Source organism: Vanellus vanellus (genome assembly GCF_965231255.1).
Source record: "Vanellus vanellus genome assembly, chromosome: 4".
NCBI classification, from domain to species: domain Eukaryota; kingdom Metazoa; phylum Chordata; class Aves; order Charadriiformes; family Charadriidae; genus Vanellus; species Vanellus vanellus.
The window spans coordinates 45111665-45130305 of record NC_138909.1 but is presented as its reverse complement, the minus strand read 5'-3'; the positions used below and the strand labels follow the sequence as shown (position 1 = coordinate 45130305).

Genomic DNA, 18641 nt, shown 5'->3' with positions numbered 1-18641 from the left:
GCTTGTTATTTACGTTTTAAGCACTTTAAAAAAAATAAAAGTTGTTCAAGCTGTTCCTAGATACTTCTGATTTATTGACAACAGCGTCTGTGCTGATAGCACTTGGACAGTGAGTGACATTTATCTGTTTATTTTCTGAAGTAGGATGATGGTGTCCAACTTCTCCGGCAGCTTTTCCAGCATCATTAACGGTCCCCAAGCACCCGCTGCTATGTGGTGGCTGCTGGTGGGGGGTGGTGGGCGGTGGTGCTGCAGGGTTACCTTGAGTTCCCCTCTGAATATTGCCCCTGCCTCAGTTGATTGGTGCACCCGAGGGGGTATAAGCTCCTCTGAGCTTCCTCGCGTGTGCCTTACAACCGTGTTGTGTGCCGAGCAACTGCAGGAGCTTGGGTGGCTCAGGTGGCCACACTGCCCTGCGGGATCGGATCTGCCTGCAGCTCCCATACTGCTCACCATTGACTTTGCCCCTGCGTAGCGGGGGGGGTAAAGTTTATTGCATTCCTGAGGATTTGTGGAAAATCAGCAGCTGAGTAGAGGACAGAGACCCCACTAGGGTGCTGGAGGAAGAAGAACGGAGAGACCTCGCATTGCATCGCAGACACTGGAGAGTTCAGCTGCAGGATGCCTGGTGAAGACACACAGCTCCATCAGTGCTGCTGCTGCTCGCGGGAACAGGCAGCTTTTACCCACTCTCCATGGGCATAAAGAACTTCTATTTCTCCCCCTCCGTGCAGCAGACCTAGCCTGGCACAGGGCTGATCCCCAGCCGAGACTTTCGCCTCCAGCTCTTCTACCCTAATCCCACCCACCTGTTTCACTGCTCAGCTGTTTTCCTTCTCAAGGCCCACTTCTTTCTTCATTCATGCCTTTTCCTTCAAAAAAATTAACTCCCCTTAAGCTTTGGTAAATGACTTTACTGCTCCAACAGAAGAGTTTCGTTAGCTCTAATCCCGGTTTATTTTTCATCCAGCTGGATCGCAGGCCGTTATCAAGCTCAGCACCTGTCTGGGGGGATCATGTTAGCCCTGAGAGCCTGGATGGGCTGAGGGGGAGAAGTGTTTGGCACGCTGCTTTGTGGGATCAGGGCAGTGAACTGTGACCCTCTGAAAGACTATCCTCCGAAAAAAAGACGGCCTGAAATGACTGGGCCAGTATGGGGTTCCCCTGAGTGCCGAGGCATGGGGGGTAGAGCAGAGCAGCAGTCATTGGGAGGCTGGGGGGGAAACTGGAATCCATCAAGTCAGGAAAAAAAAAAAAGAAGGATTTTAAGACCTTAGTCCTGCTAAAACTGCTGGACATGATTATATCAGGTGTCTCTGCCTGCTTGAAAGCGTAAGCACAGGCTCAGGAGTGATGCAAATAATTCCTGTCCTGCAGGAAGAACTGGCTGGGTTTGTTGTTCGAAGCCTGAGTTTTGCTGCCCGCCGCGAGTTTTCTTAAAATCTGGCTTTACAGATGGAAGCCGACAAGGAATGTTCCTGTGACTTTCTCCCCGAGCCAGCAGGCAGCCCAGCCCCACACCCAGCTGTCACATGTGGGGTGGCCGTCAGACACCCCAAAATCTCCCTCGGTTTCTAGATGAGCTTGCTCCATGTCTGGGGCGCTTGTACCTCCCCCCACCAAAATGGAAAGAAACGTCAGCATTGATTTAACAGTCATTGCTTTGGGGAAGCACCCTCTTCCCCCGTCCCCCCCCTCCTTCTTCTTCCCCAAACCAGGGAAATGTGAGTTGTCAGTCTAAATGGATCTGGTTAGATTGATATCAGCCAAAGAATTGATATTCTTTCTGGTATTTAACCAAAAAAGTGATAGTCTTATGTCACTCCAAATGTGGTTTTAGATAAACAGATTCTCTCCCCTCTGTTGTTACAAAACATTTAGTGTGTCAACATTAGGGATTGTATCAATTATCTGGCTCTAGCTGTAATGGGAGGGAGGGGGATTTCCCTTGTGTAGAGACGGAGGGATTTGGGTAATCATCCATATTTATTGGAGAGATTTTTCTGCGTTGTGAAGTATGGGATGAAACCTTTAGAAAAAGAAGAGTTGCCTTGTAAAGCATTAGTCACATCAAAATTATTTTATTTTTCCTTTTAAGACAGCGTTAGGGCTCCAAGCAGGGTTAGACCCCCCCTAGAAGAAAGCAAACTGGAAGCGTTGTTCTTCAGGATAAGAATCGACATCGTTACCACAAGTGAAGGGATAAGAAGGGCAGCAGTAAAACGTAGCTGCAAGAGCCCTGGTTGTGCTGTGGGGTCAAAAGGAGGTTTGAGCCATGTGAAACCCTGCCCTGGTCGCGTAGCTGGGGCAGCGGGCAGCAAGTGCTCCCCAGTCTGCACTGCAGCCACGTTAATTAAAGTAAGCAAACCATTAACTCCGAGGACAGGGTACAAGGACAGCAGTAGGTACGGTCCAGTAAGCAGGACTTGTTGTTGGACCAGATCTTCGTTCATCATCTATCTGTTCCTGGGGAGAGGCGCGTTTTCATGCTCAGACGCAACGAGGCAGGGAGAGGGCAAGAGGAGAGGCGACACTGCCTGCCAGCAGCCTGTGACCCTGAGGGAGCAGGTTGGTGCAGCGCAAGAAGGAACAACTTGATTTTAACAGTATCTCTAAGGGAAAAGGAACAAGAAATGAAAAAAAAAGTCACTTTGCTGTTCTGGTAGAAGCTCCTTCCTCGTGCTGGTGCAAGGGGTAGGTAGGTACGTGTGCTTTGGCGTGCTGCCTCGGTGTGTGTGTTACAGTGTCTGCTCCTACGGCAGGTTAAAGCACCGGTAAAGCACGTTTCACCCCTTCCTGCATAACCTGAGTGACACCATGGGACTCCTCGTCAAGAAAACATGGCCACGGGACTGAGGCAGTAAGGCAGTGAGCGGTCTGAGACCAGGCAGCAAGACTGTGCCAGGCTCGGGGAATGGCACAAGCTCCCTGCCTGGGCAGCAGCTCACAGAGCCCCTCACCCACCGGATGGCCAGCTGCCATGGGGTAACTGCTTCGGACACGGCCAGAGGTATCCCACTTGTGTCAGGCTCTGCGCCGGGCCCCTTTTCTCTCCCCTTTCCTACCCGAAGCTGCAGGAGATTTGAGATTCAGTGAAGGGGGTCAGCAGTGAATTAGCCTAAAAACCAAAATCAGTTTTGCAGATGGCGAGAGAGCGGGGAAAAAAAAAATCAGCACTACATCCATGAAGCAGAGCAGCACCATCCCCACAGCAAACCGTTGTGATGTTCATATTTTTACCTGCATAGCAAAAAAGAAGTTTGCTTTTTTTTTTTTAGGTATATTGTTTAATTCCTCCTTAGCTGAAAAATCTGTTTCTGATCTGCTCTGTAATCTGTTACCTTTACTTCTGCTGCACCAAGCCTTCCTCTTGTACCCTGACTGTGTTCCCCGCTTCATCCCCGTCTCCAGTCTATTTGCTGGCCCTTTGCTCTTCCTCGGAGAATTGATCCTAATCCTCCAAACAATTTCACCGGCATTTGAAGGGCCAGACACTTCTTATTCCACTAATCTAGGGAAGAGGATTCTGGAGATCACTCCGTACGCACCCCTTCTGCCCCCAGCTTCGCACGACCTTGCCTTTATCTCCACGAATCGTAATGCTGAGGAAGCGGACAAATAAGTCTGCATCAGAGTAAACTTATTATTTCCAGTTTTCCTATTCTTTATTTTTAATCACGTATTTTAAAGGTCAGTAGCAATTGTTAAGCTCCCGTCAAATAAGAATATGTGTTTCCACAAGGAATTGTTGAAATGTGAGGGTTTTTTCAGAAGCTTTTGGGCTTTCACCTTTCAATGTGTTATTATTTGCTCAATTTCAGAATTAAGGCAAACGCCTGTTATCCATGTCATGTTCCTGGGCATCCTCTTATCACCACCCATATTCTGGCTGCTGTGCTGGTGTCACAGAGAAAATGGCGTTTCGTGTTCAAAAAAGGAAGAACATTTTGGCATGAGTTCCTCATGGAGCGGTTGGAAACATGCATCATGAGGTGTATGTGTTTTTAGGGCAGGAAGAAGGGAGCTCCGTCACCCAGGCGCAGCTGGTTGCCTCAGACACCTCTGTTAGTTGCTAAATTAAACCATTATTTCACAAAAAGAAGAACAGACAAGGAGAAGTGGCAACAGAGGCAGGGTGGAGAGTCACACACGCTGTGCGTGGCCCTTGCAGAGCCCTGCCCCCACCACCGCACAGGGAGCAGTAGGGAGGCCCTGCTCTACCCAAAACCCTTTGGCTGTGCTCTCTCGGGGCCTCACGCTCCCCTCAAAGGCACGGCCCTGGCGGCGGCCTGGGCAGGGGAAGCCGTCCTGCCAGGGGGGCCCACTCGCACAACCCCTCCGACGCCGACGCCTCCGACCCCTCCCCCTCCGACGCCCCTTCTTCCCCGCTGCCCCGGCTCCCTCCTGGGGTTCCCCTCAGGTTCCCGCCAAACCACATTTCCCGTCGTGCCCCGGGCCTTGGCCCCGCTGCGGACTCCATTTCCCATGCTGCCCCGCGCCGCCGTGCCCGCCCCCATTGGCTGGCAGGGGCGGGGCCGCCCTGTCCCAGCCACCCCCTCTCTCCCGCCGCTCGGGCTCCGCCTCCCGTGGGGCGCCGGGGCGCAGGCGGACTACATCTCCCGACGTGCGGCGCGGGAGCCTGCGGTGGGCTGCGGCCAATCAGCGCGGCGGCGCCGCAAGGGGCGGGCCCGGCGGTGGGGGAGGCTGTTTAAAGTGGCGCTTTTGCGGCGCGCGAAGGGGGATGGCGGAGTCGGCGGACTATCCCCCGTTCCAGCTGGGGAAGCCCCGCTTCGAGCAGGTACCGCCGCCGCCAGCGGGCGAGGGGGCGGCGGGTGGGGGGGGTGGACGAGAGACAGGAGACAGGGAGCGGCGTCGGGAGCTGTCCCCCCCTCGCGCGGTGTTGTTCTACCCCCCCCCCCGCCCCCCCCTTTGAGGAGAGACCCCCCTCTCCCCGCTCTTATCCTCTCCGCCCGCCCTCCCCCAGGGCGGCGCGCTGATTGGTGCGCGGCCCCCCTGCCGTTGGGCCGCGCGACTGTCACTCAGAGCCGCCGCCCCCCGCCCCGCGGCGGCTCCCGCGGCGGGCGGTGATTGGCGCGTCCCGCCGTGCCCCTGTGGCTCGGGGGGGAGGGGGGGGGGGGAGCGGGAAGCTACAAGACCACTGGTTCGAGCCCCGGGGCCGCCGTCTAGGGCGGCGAGATTGGTCGGGGGTCCTGGATGCCAGCACATGCGCGGCTTCGTCCTTCCCCCCCTGCCCCCGTAGGTGCGAGGGCTGGGCCCTGCCCAGCGGGGGTGGCGGTGAGCCCAAGGTTGCAGGGAGGTGAGGAGCTGCCCCGGGAGGACGTGGGGCCTCCAGGATTGGGCGTAGGGTGGGAGCGGTTCCTGACGGGGTCCCGGTGGGGGTGGGAGCCAGGGCTGCTCCCGGGTGGGCGCTTCAGCTGCCTCCCAAGGGGCTGTCCGTGCTGTGGGCTCATGCGGGCCCTCGGCTGCCTCTGTGGGGTCGGGGTGGAGGCCGGGCAGGGGCTGATGCCCGTGAAATGGCGTTGTGTGTGGGGTCTGAGGTGGCTGCGGAGAAACATTGTTTGGGACGACAGGTGAGGTGAGGAAGCAGCAGCTGTGCGGTAGAGCCGCCCTGTCCGTGGTACCCGATGGCTGGGGAACGGTGGGGAAGGCCAGCGGTCCACAGCAGCTGTCCCTGGGTGAGGAGAGCTGCTGTTCCCCCCTGCTGCCACCTTCCACAGCCACGGCCTATGTTCACGAGCTGTCTGCGGGATCACTGCTGTGATGTGCCTGACAAAGACCACTCTTCGTTCTTGTAGAGCCATGTCAGGCTTCTGGTACAGCTGGCCAAGTTCATGAAACCTACTTCAGTCGCTCTTGAGCTGGGTAAGACCCCTCTGGCAAGGAGCGAGCCATTGCAATTACCGAATCGAGAATGAGTAGCAGGAGTCTGCTCATTAATAGGTGTCTGTCCCCTCCCACTACTGGGGCAATCTCCAGGGAGACTCTCTTCCCACCATCCACACAAAATCTGTATGGGACTGTTATTTGCCAACCATCTGACTTGCTAATTGCAGCTCACAGAGCTTGGCTTGACCAAAGCCACTCGTTTGGGTTGCTGAGAAGTCCAGTTGCCGGTTTCCTATGGTGCGGGCAGCTCTTGGGTGGTGGATCTATGTGCCTCTTCCCCCACTGTCTTATCCCTGTTTGGGAGGTCATGTTTGGGAGGGAGACCTCCTTGGAGCAACAGATCCGTCACAGCAAGGAAGGGGTGACTTCCCCAAGCGGGAAGCTTGCTCGGCTGCGTGATCCAAGGGATGCTCAGGCTGGGGAGACAGAGCTTTTTAATAAGGAGAGGAGGAGGAGGAGGAGACGCTACTCCCTTCTAGACACCACAGATGATTCGAGGCACACTTGGCAGCAAGTCAGGCACAGAATCGGTGCGTTCTGTTCATTAAGGAGCGACTGTCACTTGTAGCAACATTTAGAAAATGTTTCGAGGGGTATGGCAGGATGTTAATGATTGTGTGCGTGTTTGAGCGGAGATGTCCTCTCTCCTCACTGCCACTCCTGGGAGATGAGCCGGGTGCATTTCCACTGTGGCCCTGATCCGGGGTGAGTGTTGCCTGTCAGCAAAAGTGCCCTTGGGACTGGATGCTTCAGGGGTGCTTTGCTGAAGGGCCACAATGAGCATCAGAAATAATTCCCCTTTTCTTCTTTAGTGGTTTTATTCCTTTCCTGTAAAATTTTCTGCAAAGCAGTGTGGAGGTCCAGGGGGAGCCGTAGGATGGGTCGTGGTGCTGGTGTCCTGCTGGCTGTAACCCTGCATTCTCCTGTTTTCTCCTGCTCTGTCTGCCCATGTATGAAGTGCAGCTGGACAGCCCAGTCTGGGTTCCGGCTGCGTTGTAGGGTTGTAGAGCAAGATAGGTTCAAGTATTGCTGGGGCCCAGGGCACCCGGTTGGATCCTGTGGTCAGCTCTGCCCAGGCTGGGGACGCGGCAGCCTGTCCCATCCGTGCTGCAGCCCTGTGCCTGTTCCCATCACAGGACCTGGCAGAGCTGAGGTCCTTCATCTCTGGGTCAGACAGTTATGGTTATTTCCCCCATCTTGACCTTGGTGTTTGTGGCCAAACTTCAGTCTGCAGTGCTGGGGAGAAATGCCTACGTGAGCCTGAGGGATTGGCAGACCTTAAACACCACAATCCTTTTCTATCAGCTGTTCAGTGCGTTTCCCTGACGCTCTCTGCCTTTGCCATTGTTTTAGTGGCCTGTTGCAGGGTTTTATCTGTTTATAAGATCTCAGCTTTAGTGGTCCAGCTGACAAAGGATGCCTTACTTGTTTGGAAAGGATTAGTGAAGCTTGGGGGGGTTGTTTAAATTCTAGAGGTAGCCCTGAGTGATGACAGCCTTTACTTTTCCTCTGAAACACTGGCTGAGAGCAGGTCTGGAGCTTTTTAAGGGAAGATTTGACTAAAACTGGGGCTGGGAGAGATGCAGGGAGCTGTGCTAAGCATCTTTGTCCCTGTGGAGGAAAACAAGGAAAAGTTGTGTGTTAAGAACAAAAACCTTGGAGAGCAAACTCGGCTGCCTGGGGATTTGGTTCAGAGGAAACATGTTAGTTTCCTTTCCCCACTGTGACCCAGAGCCCCCAGAAAGTGGCTGAGCAGAATTTAGGACAGCAGGCAGGAGACATCCATCCCCAGCACTACCTCTGGAGGTTATTAACTTCTTCTTTTCCCCTTCCTTGTTTTGCAATTCACTTGTTTTTCTTGATCTTCGGGCAAGCGGTGTTCTGTCGAGTCACCTCTTTTTTTTTTTTTCGTTTGTTTCTTTGCTGGAAAGAGCCTCTACCTCCCAATGGAAGCAGGCTATTTTTCGCTAAAGAAGAAATGAGGACGTTAGGCTTGAGAATGTGTGATAAGAACTTAATTTTCTGACAAGTAGTTCTAATTTGTTAATCATACTCCTGGTTTTTGTTTTGTTGTTTTTGTTTTGTTGTTTGTTTTGGTTTTGATTTTTTTTTCTAAAATTATTTTCTAAGTGCTCCCTCTTTTAGAACCAAAGCACTAAATGCATGTTCCCAATGCTGTGGAGTCTCTGCCTCTAGCCCAGGCATTTACCCTGGGCAAAATAAATGCTTTTTTTAAATGCTTTTTTTAAATTTTCTTCTGTCAGAAGAGCTGAGGAAACCTTTTCAGCAAGGATCTAAAGGTGTGGATGCAGCTGATTTCTAACCAGGGGTGTTAACTGCTGGAGGAAGATAGTGCCAGTTAAACTCTGGTGCTTTTACTGGGGTCAGCCCACTAAAAAGTAACACAAGGTTGTCTTCGCTAGTGAGGGAGGACTGCAAGCACAGGGCAAAGTGAACAAGAAGTGAGCTAACTTCCCAGCTGAAGTCAAGGGTGGTCATCTCAACAAGCAGAATTCATGAGCATGCCTTGTCCTCTTTGCTAAGAAGGAAATAATACAAAAAAAAACCCCAGGTCACAGATCTTTGATCCTTCAGGGGAAGTAGACGGAAATAAAGGGGAATAAACCTGAACCAGAACTGTAAACATATTTTATCCCTTGAAGAGCTCAGTGTGTATGTATGGTCATGGAGTACATGATGTGCTTAGGATGTTTTATTATGTTGGCCAAATATGCCATTTCTATGACTGTGATATTAACAGCATCATTAGAGATATCCTGTTGTCAGAGCTTGACCTTGCAGATATTTTAAATGTTGGAACTCAACACATGCTAATCTCAGAAACGTCTTATAAGGACATTAGTGCTAAAAATCATTATTTCCTGTTCTTCGTATTCTTTAATCTGGTAAATTTAAAGCACAACCGATGTTTATTACCCTCCCTTAGCAAAACCGTGTGCCTCCTGTGTCCAGGATAACTCTTGCAATAAGGCACAGATAAAGGCGCTGTTGATTAGATATGCCTCTCAGGAGCTTAATGTGCTTGCTGCTTGCATACCAGGGCTGAACGCCTGGTACAGGCAGCGGGAGGAACCAGAGCTGTATCATAACGTTAACAGAGAAGTTTCTCCTCATGCTGCTCAGTGTAATGTTATTTTCCACTTTAAAAAAGTGAATGAAACGTCTGTCTTCTAAAGGGCCATCATTATGGAGAAGGGATTTTCTTAAAAGGCTGCAGAGGGGTGTTTAAGGTTTGTTCATAACTGCTTTAACTCTTGTATATGTGCAGGTCCAGCCCAGCGTGTACAGGCTGCTTAAGAAGAGGTTGGCATATGCTAAATGGTGTTTGCTGTCGCCAAACGTGGCTTTCTCAGCCCTGAAGACAAGGCTGACCCTGTTTATCCTATGCAATCTATTGGGTCCTGCAAACACATGCTTAAAGATGAATTGCAGAGGAGAAGAGGAAATACAGACACCTCTGGGTTGGATGTTTATCTGTTAACTTCACAAAACCTGCCAAAAAAGCCATCCGTTGGCTTTTTTACATCTCTATCAGCCAGGACTGGATTTTAAACAGGGAGTTTGTTTGTGTCTTGTGCTACAAGATGTAAACCCCTACTACTCCATGTAATGCCTGTCAAAGGTTTCCATGTCACGTCCCAAATGTGTTCGTGAGCAGACCTGTCACTGCAGGTACCTGAAGTTACTGAGATGCAGGAGCTACTCCTATACGCACTCTTGGCTGTTTAATATTGTAAAGTCAATTTGAAAATACCAAAGGGTTGAGAGTCTGTAGCTTTAGCCTAAACTTGTAATGGGCTGGACCACAAGTGTGTGTGCAACTACACAGCTCTGGTGTCCAGCTGTACCTTGCCAGAGTCCCACTGCTCAGTGGCTTGAATTTTCTTAATTTTGTTTGTTCTAGCTTATATCTCTTCCTAGTTAATTTAAAGCTGACGTAAGCCTGATTTTTTTTTTCGTTTTTTTTTTTTTTTTTTTTTAGCTCAAAAAAACCCAAACCCAAGCTTGCATGTCTTTTGCTCTGGATTAATTAAATCCTTTTTAAAATTACACTGTAATTAAATTGGTAAAGTTGTGCATATCTTCTGTTCTTCCTAGGACTGCCCAGTATACAATTTTGAGGAATACCTGCCCTCTTTAAGGTGATAAACAAGTGCTTGCTTATGGTCACTTACCCTGTCTCTGGCTGCCCTTCAAATTTCTTGAGCCTGCAAGGAGTAGTTTCCTTCTAGTTCTTATCTCAGAGTCAGCTGAATCTTGCATGAGTCGCAGCACAGCCACTTAAATGAGCTGGATCTGTAACGTGCTCCGGTGGTCACTATGAACTGCTGTACCATGTAAGGGAATTAATATTCCTAGCCGCTTCGCAGAACTTCATCATGCTTGCAGGCTGGTGAGAAGTGGTCCCAAAATAGCCACGATTAATCACAGGAAATTTGTGTTATTCATTTTTTTTTTTCCCAGATAACTGTTTACTACAACAGATGTTACAGGAATAAAATGGCAAAAAAGACCACGGATGGATATTTGGGAGCTGAAGGTCAAACTTATGGGCGTCTTGCAAGCTCCATCCCTTGCATGAGTCTGACAGCCAGAGCTGGAAATGATCCTGTTATAAAGGAACCAACCTGAACTCTCACTTAAATCTGGGTTTGGTTGACTGCAGTGTGCTTTTGCTGGTGCACTGAACAGTGCCTGGCTGTTCCTGTGCTCTGCGGCTTGATCCTCTCATCCCATTCGCTTGTCCTAACAACTATTGGTTTGCAGAGTTGGTGTGTCCAGTTCAAACCTCAGAGGTGGTGGAAATACCTTGTTTTCCCCTTACTAGGGGATAATGGGCATGGAACGGTAGAGAAAGGGTCAGAAGGAGGTATGGGAAAAGAAAGCAGTTCATGTATGATGTACAGCAAAAGAAGACATGCTACAACAGGGAATAACGCTGTCTTAGCACTGAAATGGCATTTAGAAGGCAAATAAAATCAAACTCTCTCTCTTCTTAGACTTTGTAATAATGAATGAGCATATGTTTGCCAGAGCCTGGGACACGGCAGTAGCTGGCAGGAGAAGGGCTGAGCAGTGCCTTGGCCGTTGGAGTTGCAGGAATAACAGGGTGCTCCATCATGATGACCTGCAGAAAGTGGTTCTCCAAGTATAAGCGCTTACAATATGGACCGTGGGCAATTACTTGCCATGATGCCTGGCCTTTTCCTGGTTGTCCTGCACCCCAGGAGTTTGTTTTAGCACCATTTTGCTGAGATAATTCTGTTATGTACAAGAGCACCAGCTGCTTCGTGTATCCTAAAGCCCTCTAACAGAGCTTAAAAAGAAAGCAGTCATAGCCCAGAGAAGTAAATGCTTGTTAGCGATGGCAGAACTTCAAGCAGTTACAGAAGAAAAGTATAAAAACTAGAAACTGCAATATTGTGCTTCACCTGAGTTCAGTCTTTTGTTTTCCTGAGGCTGGGGGCTGTCAATGAGGTGTCTCTCTTTGCTGTAGAAACCCCAGTATGATGTGGCAGTGTCTGGTCTGATCTAGGTTAACACCAAATTCTGAATAGCTTTTTTTGATAAAAAAGAGAAAGGAATAAGAAAAGTGTCTCTTACATGTTTCTGAATTTATTTCTTCCAATGCTTTTAAATCAGCTTCTTCATAGGGGCTATTCCATTCCTCTTAGCAGAGCCAAAAGGTCCTGTGAGAAAACCGAGAAGGTCAGATCAGTGTCTGCTCATTCACTTGGCTTTCTTTACCTGGTGCTTTGGAGTGCAGCAAAGACAACCAGTAATGTGCAATGGATTCATCTAGTGTTGGAAAATAATTTGGGAGTTAAATGTATTTTAAGCTGAAATAATTTTGTTATGTTTTTATTTATTTTTAATCACTATTATTCACAGTTAAATACAATACTCCCATCACACAAAGCATTGCAGTGCTCAGTGAAGCCCAAGTGCAAGTGAAGAGTGTAAAATGTCAGTATATAAAGGTGTTCAGGTAGTCTCTGAGTTGAGACAACTCTTCGGGAACCAATTTTTTTAGTTTGTTAGGGCCAAGAAGCCCTTCCTGAAGGCTTCTTGTATGTGGTCAGTCTGCAAAACAGCGTCTGTTGTATTTTGACTATTGGTATTTGCAGGAAAGTATTTGAATCAGGATTGAAGAGCAAAGCCCTGACCTGTTCTGTGAGTTCAGTTTTGTGGTTATGTTCATGAAGGCGACTTGAGTTGCAGTTGAGGTGCAACAGTTGGATGTGATTTAATTCAGGAACTGACCTGGATGATGGGAAGGCAACCAGCAAGGTCTGGCAGTGAAGCAGCTTTCCATAGTCACCTGAAAAGGAAAAACGCAAAGTTCCATGGCTGGACAGCTGTAAAAAGAATGGATATTTTTTGCTCAGGCAGGGGCTGTACAGTCGTGGTAAATACACTGCTGCTTGGGAGGGCTGAGCGGTGAAAGAAGCAGTGATGATGTTTGGATGTGCGCTCAAGCAGACAACTTTGCTCTTGGTTTGAATTTGGTTCCATTTTATGTGGTTCTCAGAGAGACCACAGAAAGAGTGCTTTTGTTGTGAAAAAAATAAGGTTCTCATTCATCACAGTTTAAAAAACAAAACAAACAAAAAAAAAAACCCCAAAAAACAACAACCAACCAAAACTTGTTCAAACTCATACTTCTCTACTTTTTTTTTTTCTTTTTCTTGAAATAAGCCATGGCACCGTGAATTGACTTTGAGATGTTTTAGATGTGAACTGGGGCCTTCCATCCATCCCACTCTGCCACTCATCTCGCTTTGATGTTGCTCTTCACTGTCCAAGGCTGAGATTTATTTGCTGCTTTGCCCCTGGGTTTTTTGATCGCAAGCAAGCCCAGCTCGTGTGTGCATGAGGGGGAGAAGCAGGATGGGGAAAGTGCTTCTTTACCAATTAGAATATTGGAGTTTTTTGGTTGGGTGTTTTTTTGTTGTTGTGGGGTTTTTTTTGGTTTTTTTTTTTTTTTGTTTGTTTGTTTTGTTTTGTTTTTTTTCCAGTTGCTTGATTAACGAAGCTGCTCTCCTTAAAATCTTGGCCTGGATGTGGGAGTGAATGAGGTTTAATGCACCTGCCTCATTTGAAGAAACTTGGACTACAGGCAGCAGAGCAAGAAGTTTCTTAGTGGCTTGTCTTCTGCTGTCCCATGGTGGTGATGAGGGATGTTAAGCTGACCTGTGAGCGTGCCGACCTGATCAGGATGCATTAAAGGATAACTCACCACCATGGGACTGCAGCTCATCCTGTTTCTTGGGATCTGGGAAAGACAGCAGGCAGACTTTGCCTTCAATTGCCATGATGGAGATTGAGCCTCAGGGTGACAATAGTCCTTCTGCTGGAAAGGTTGGGTGGTGGTTGAGCATCAGAATCCCCTTTGTGGGAGACTTTAAAGAGGGGTTTTTCACTTCCAGGTGGCTCATAAAGGTAACAAGGAAAAGCATGTTTATGTAATCGCATTTTAGAGGCTCATGGTAATGCAAAAAGAAAGTAGAAACCACAGCTGATGAGTTGGGTCTTGCTGCCTGCCTTGTGGGCTTGAGTCCATCCTCGCTCCCCTGTCTCCCTGCCTAGTCTGTGTGCATCCCTGATGGTCAGAGATGTTCCTGAGAACTGGCTTCTGCCATGTGTTTCAGCCTAGGGAAGAAGTACGTGTGCATTCTTGTTGTCCATTCTTTGAAGTAGCAGTAGCAAGAGGGTAATTAATTTCCCTTTTTTAAAAGTCGGGATGGAAGAAGTGAGCACTGAAATAGTCCTGTCTGCTGGCAGACAAGTAATTGGTCCTAGGTGACCTTGCACCATGAAGTCCTTTTCTCAGATACCATAAGGCACACTTTGGCCATCGTCTCCTAGCAAGCCCATAGCACAGTGTCTGCTGCTTGTATGTGTTTGGTTCCTAGCTTAGCCTGTATATTCAAACTTTTATTTTTCCTGGAAGAAGGCTAGGAGGATAAAGCAATTTTGCTTCTTGGAGAAAGCCTTCAGAAAGCCCCAAGACTTCTTCATACAGATCTTTTCCAGCCTCATGAAACTTAAAAGCACTTCTTCCCTTACTGGGTTGCAGCGTTTCTGGTTGGTTCTGTGTGTATGTGTACTTAAAGATACGAATGTTGGCCATAAACATTTGGAGAAATGGTCAGCAGCTCTGCATGATAGAGTTGGCTTTTTTATTTTTATTTTTTTGCTCTGGACCTTACTGTGTAGTTCCATGGGAGCCTGAGTCAGGGCTGTTGTCCTGACCATGCTTGAATGGTCCGGCCCTTGCCCTGGGGCTTGTCTGACCACAAAAGGAATGGGTTCAGGCAACACCACCACCTGAAAACAAATCCCTCATTTAAGGATTAGACTTTTAGCGCTCTTAGCTCCCCAATCAGACGGTTGCAGCATTGGGTGAGCATTAGCACTGGCACAGGGCAGGAGAGGAGGAGTGGGGGTGGGAACGGGATTGTGGCAGGATGGGTCTGAGCTGCTGAAATGTGCCCTTAGCTGGGTGTTGCTGAGGTTGCACCAGGCAAAGATCAGGGCAGGAGACCAGTACTGTACCCGAAACAACCAAACAGCAACCCTGGGATACAGGACTGGCTTCCTGAGAGCCTCTGCAGCTTTGCAAATTTAAATCCGTACTTCTAAAATAACATTTAAATCATGCACACTTGAACTTACGGTCTCATTCCCCCTTCCTTGTGCTTTATACATTTGTAAAGCGGGTGTAAAATACTGATGTTGTATTTAATTCTATTTAATTTTTTTTTTTTTTCACTGTGAAATGCATATCACAATGATAATGGCAGTGGAAAAGTCGAGGCCACAAATTTAAAAATCTTCCCCTTCTGTTCTTGTTTAAACCATGTACTCAGAACTGCTCAGAATTCTCTTACGGCTGTTTGGTGTTGAGCAAGTGCAGAAGGATGGGCAGCGGGAGAGGGACGATGGTACGTGGGAGCACTCAGGATAACGTGATGAGGGACCAAGTGAGTCATGTGTTAGTCATGTCACTCCCTGCACCACTGCACCACTGGCAAGCATCGGGCAGTAGTGATGTAGAGGACAGTGGCATCTGCAGAGATCTTTATATTGGAAATAAAAGTAAGGCAGCAAAATGTCAAGCTCGCAAAAGCTAGAAAGCACCAGAATTAGTGTTAATTAAATCAATGCTAATTAAAAACCACTGGGCTTTTTTTCTGAAGTTATGTGAAGCTATTTTGTTTAGTTGTGGGTTTTTCTTTTTTTAGTGCAGAACATGGAAAAATAACAGCAGAGAGTCTTGTAAGCAGCTGAGAACGGGGTGTTGCAATGTAAGGTGGTGGACAGCGGTGTTGCTGGAAACTGCCATTAGAGAGGAATTTCTGCCTGAATAAGTGGGCAATATTATTGGTATTTCTCTGTGCTCGATGGATTCAGCAGAGGAGAACCAGCATGTTTCATAAAATTATGCCAGGCTGTGATTAAATGCCATTCTTGCTGCTTTATCTATATTCCAGCCCTTTATTTATAGCATGCTTCTGCATTACAAATGCAAAAAGAGATTTGCTGGCACGTGGCTGTAAAGCATCCAGGGCAAAGGGGTCCCAATATTCAAGAGCAGCTGGAGGTCTGTGATCTGTGTCCTTTCTGTATCTGCAATGGGCTGCATATTCCTGGTAAAAATTCTGCTGGGGAGAAGCCATGGGAGAAAGAGCAGCCGCGGGACCAGGCTGCCCCATATCCTTTTGGCCTTGCCGATGTTCAGATGAGAGTTGAGGCTGCACTAAGGCAGCTCTGGCTCTTGGCCTACATCTGCATCCTGATAAAAGAATGCAGACCGATGTTTGAGTAATGATGTACAAGTATCCCAAGTGCTCTTAATATATCAATATTTCATGGTCCGGTGCTTTGGGCTTGCCTAAATTTTTTTTCTTTTTTTTTCTCCCTCCCACCTGAATACTGAGTCAAAACTGCTGTCCTTTCCTTTGGAGCTGCCCATGATGTCTCCAGCCTGTTTCACAGACACCTTCTGCTTTCTTTCAGGCTCTGTACCCAGCTCTCTGGATCCCTTTCTTGTCCTTTAGACACTTTTGCTGCTCCCGACAAAGGCATCTTCACCAGGTTTTGCACAGCGTTATGTCTATGCATGCACATCTAGATTGGATTTTTCCAAATGTGCAACTAAGAACAGGCCCAAACCATAAAGTTATGGTTTCTTATGCATACATTAAGGTTCACAGCCCATCTTCTGTTCTGTGTTTGTGTAGGGACTGGCACAATGAAACTCAGCCCTGGTTTATTGCCTGAACAATTCTGCAGTAAATGTAAGATATAAAACTGGGTTTGTACTTTGTCTCATCTTTTACCTTTCTCATTCTTCTCATCAAGGAGAAAACTACTTGGTCCCTTGTTGAGACTTTAAACTCTTTAGAGCATTTGAAAATACAATTTCACATACCTCTTTTTCCAGCAGTGTGTGGGTGCAGGAGTTTCTTCATACTGGTCTCTCCCCCAAATCAGGGACCCTGTGGTGCTGCTGGTCCTGTGAGATGGGTGCTAGTGAGATGGGAATGAGGACAAACAACATAGGGACGGTATTAAAGACATTGCAGGCTGGGAATTCCTTCGACAGCATCGCTTGGCATGGGAGGTCTAGAGTGGCACTGTTGGGTTTTTGTGGCTTGAGACATCCCCCAGGAATTTTGGGGAAAAAGTAAAGGATGTTTTAGCAGCTTCATAATATCCCTTTATTGGAGCATCTATATTGGTATCCTGTTAATAGCAACGCTATTAGCAGGGTCCTTTCAGGCTTTCTATAACAAATTACCAGTGAATAGCTTCTATATTATTTCTTTTTAGTTGCTACTTAGTTTGCAGGGGAAATAAAACCTTTCTCTGCAGCAGGTGAAAGGCAATTTCTAACTGAACACATTTTGTTTTTTTCCTGTCTTTCAGACTTCATTTTATGGCAGATTCAGACACTTCTTGGACATCATTGATCCGCGCACTCTCTTCGTTACTGAGGTAATGTATACGCACCTTGTTTTCTGAAAGTACTCTTTATTAGACAGGTTTGGATTAAAAACAATTTCTTCTGTGAACAGCCGAAGTAATGAAGCCGGGTTTCCAGTGGATTTGTGTCTCACAGTTGATTGATTGCCTAACTGAGCTTTGTTAAATCCGTAGCAGAAACTCGCTCTATATTGGACATCAGTGAATCCACATCTGTCAGTCTCGCATCTCCCTCTAGTAACTGGTGAGACCCTGAACTGGTTTCATTCAAACTTGCCAGTGATGCCTTCTTCTTGGAAAGAAAATTCGTGCAAGGAAAATGCAGATGAGTAGATGAGGGAGCAAATATTAATGCTTTGTGGAGGAAATGCGCCGCAGTTTTTCAGTGGCTGCACTCAAGAAGACCTTTTCTGAGCGAGGGGTTGTAGTTTTTCCATAGTTATTACCCTGTTTGTAACAGGCTTTTGGGTTTCTGGCCCATCTATGTTTCATTTAGTGTTGTCCAGCATTACTGCATTTCCCCACTTTCATAAAATATTGAACTAATAGTTGTGGGGAATCCTTTCTAAGAAGTATTTTTATTGATCATCTTAAATTCTACCTGTTGGCCGGAAAACTTAGGATTTTGCTTTCAGTGAAGGGTAGCTACCTTTTCCTTTTTCTTTTTTATTTTCTCTTTTTAACTTTATTTTGAGGTGGAGTAGTGTAAGATGAAAACATATGTGCAAACAATTCTGAAAATACAGGGAATGGAACTGCTTACTGTAGCTAGTGGTGAACCGAGTCCAGTTCCTTACACACTGTGATGGGGGGGGGCGGGGGCGGGGGGAAGACTTGATGCAACTTTAAATAATCTTTTCTTTCTAAATCAACTAGATTTTTTCAAAAACATAAGATGTATCATGTTGTTCATTTTGAGCACCTTTTGGATGTGTGCCCAAGAGAACAGCAGACAATAAAGCAGCTGTTCTTACACCATCACATTGAAGATTATACTTTCTCATGTAAAAGCACAGTTTCAGATCAAGTTTGAGATCAATTTTCAAAAGCCAGCAACCATGATACAGAGCTCAGCCTGGAGACGTAACCTGCTAGCAAAAGTACATCACAATTCCAAAGAGACTGTTAGCCATCATTGTGTTACAATAAAAGGGAGTGGAAGTCACAATATTACCTGAGGATGTAGTACACTTTGCAGGTGCTAAAGCTGCTATTTAAAGAGAATGTAAGCATGTATGCAGAATAAAAACTATACTACCCATTAAAGGCTTGGTGCTCTTCTTACCTTAGCAGGTAAGAGCAAGGACAAGGACAGGGGGACAAGGGAGGCTGTCTTTGGCCGTTTTTGTCATGCACTGAGAATGCTAATTAAATGCCTAAAGACAGTGAGGAAACTGAGGCTCAGAAATATATGGATCCAGACAAACATTGAAACACCCCTCTCTAATCAGGCTAATTTGCACTAGAAAGCTTTGCAGAGTTGGTATTTGGTAGATTTCCATAAGGGTGTGCGCTTTCCAGCCTACTGCTCTGGGGCACGATGTCTGGGACAGGATGTGCTTTGGATATTTGAAGGTAAACACAGGTCCTGGGCTCCAGGCAGTTACACTGGGCGGCCTTGAGTTGAGGTCACTTGGAAGAGAACTTCTTGTGGTAGGAAAAAAGAAACAGGTGATTCTCTTCAACTTTGGGAGGGGAATGGGGGGGGGGTGTGTGTTATG

At 47.5% G+C, this 18641-nt stretch overlaps 1 protein-coding gene across 1 annotated transcript in view; it reads left to right on the top strand.

Moving 5' to 3' along the window:
* Positions 1-4726: 4726 nt before the first annotated feature.
* Positions 4727-18641, top strand: part of SFXN5 (sideroflexin 5) — a 102796-nt gene continuing 88881 nt past the window's right edge. The window contains exons 1-2 of the mRNA XM_082482362.1: positions 4727-4798; positions 16864-16932. Of these exons, the coding sequence (XP_082338488.1) occupies positions 4742-4798; positions 16864-16932 (126 nt within the window). The 5' untranslated portion in view covers positions 4727-4741. The remainder of the gene's footprint in view (positions 4799-16863; positions 16933-18641) is intronic.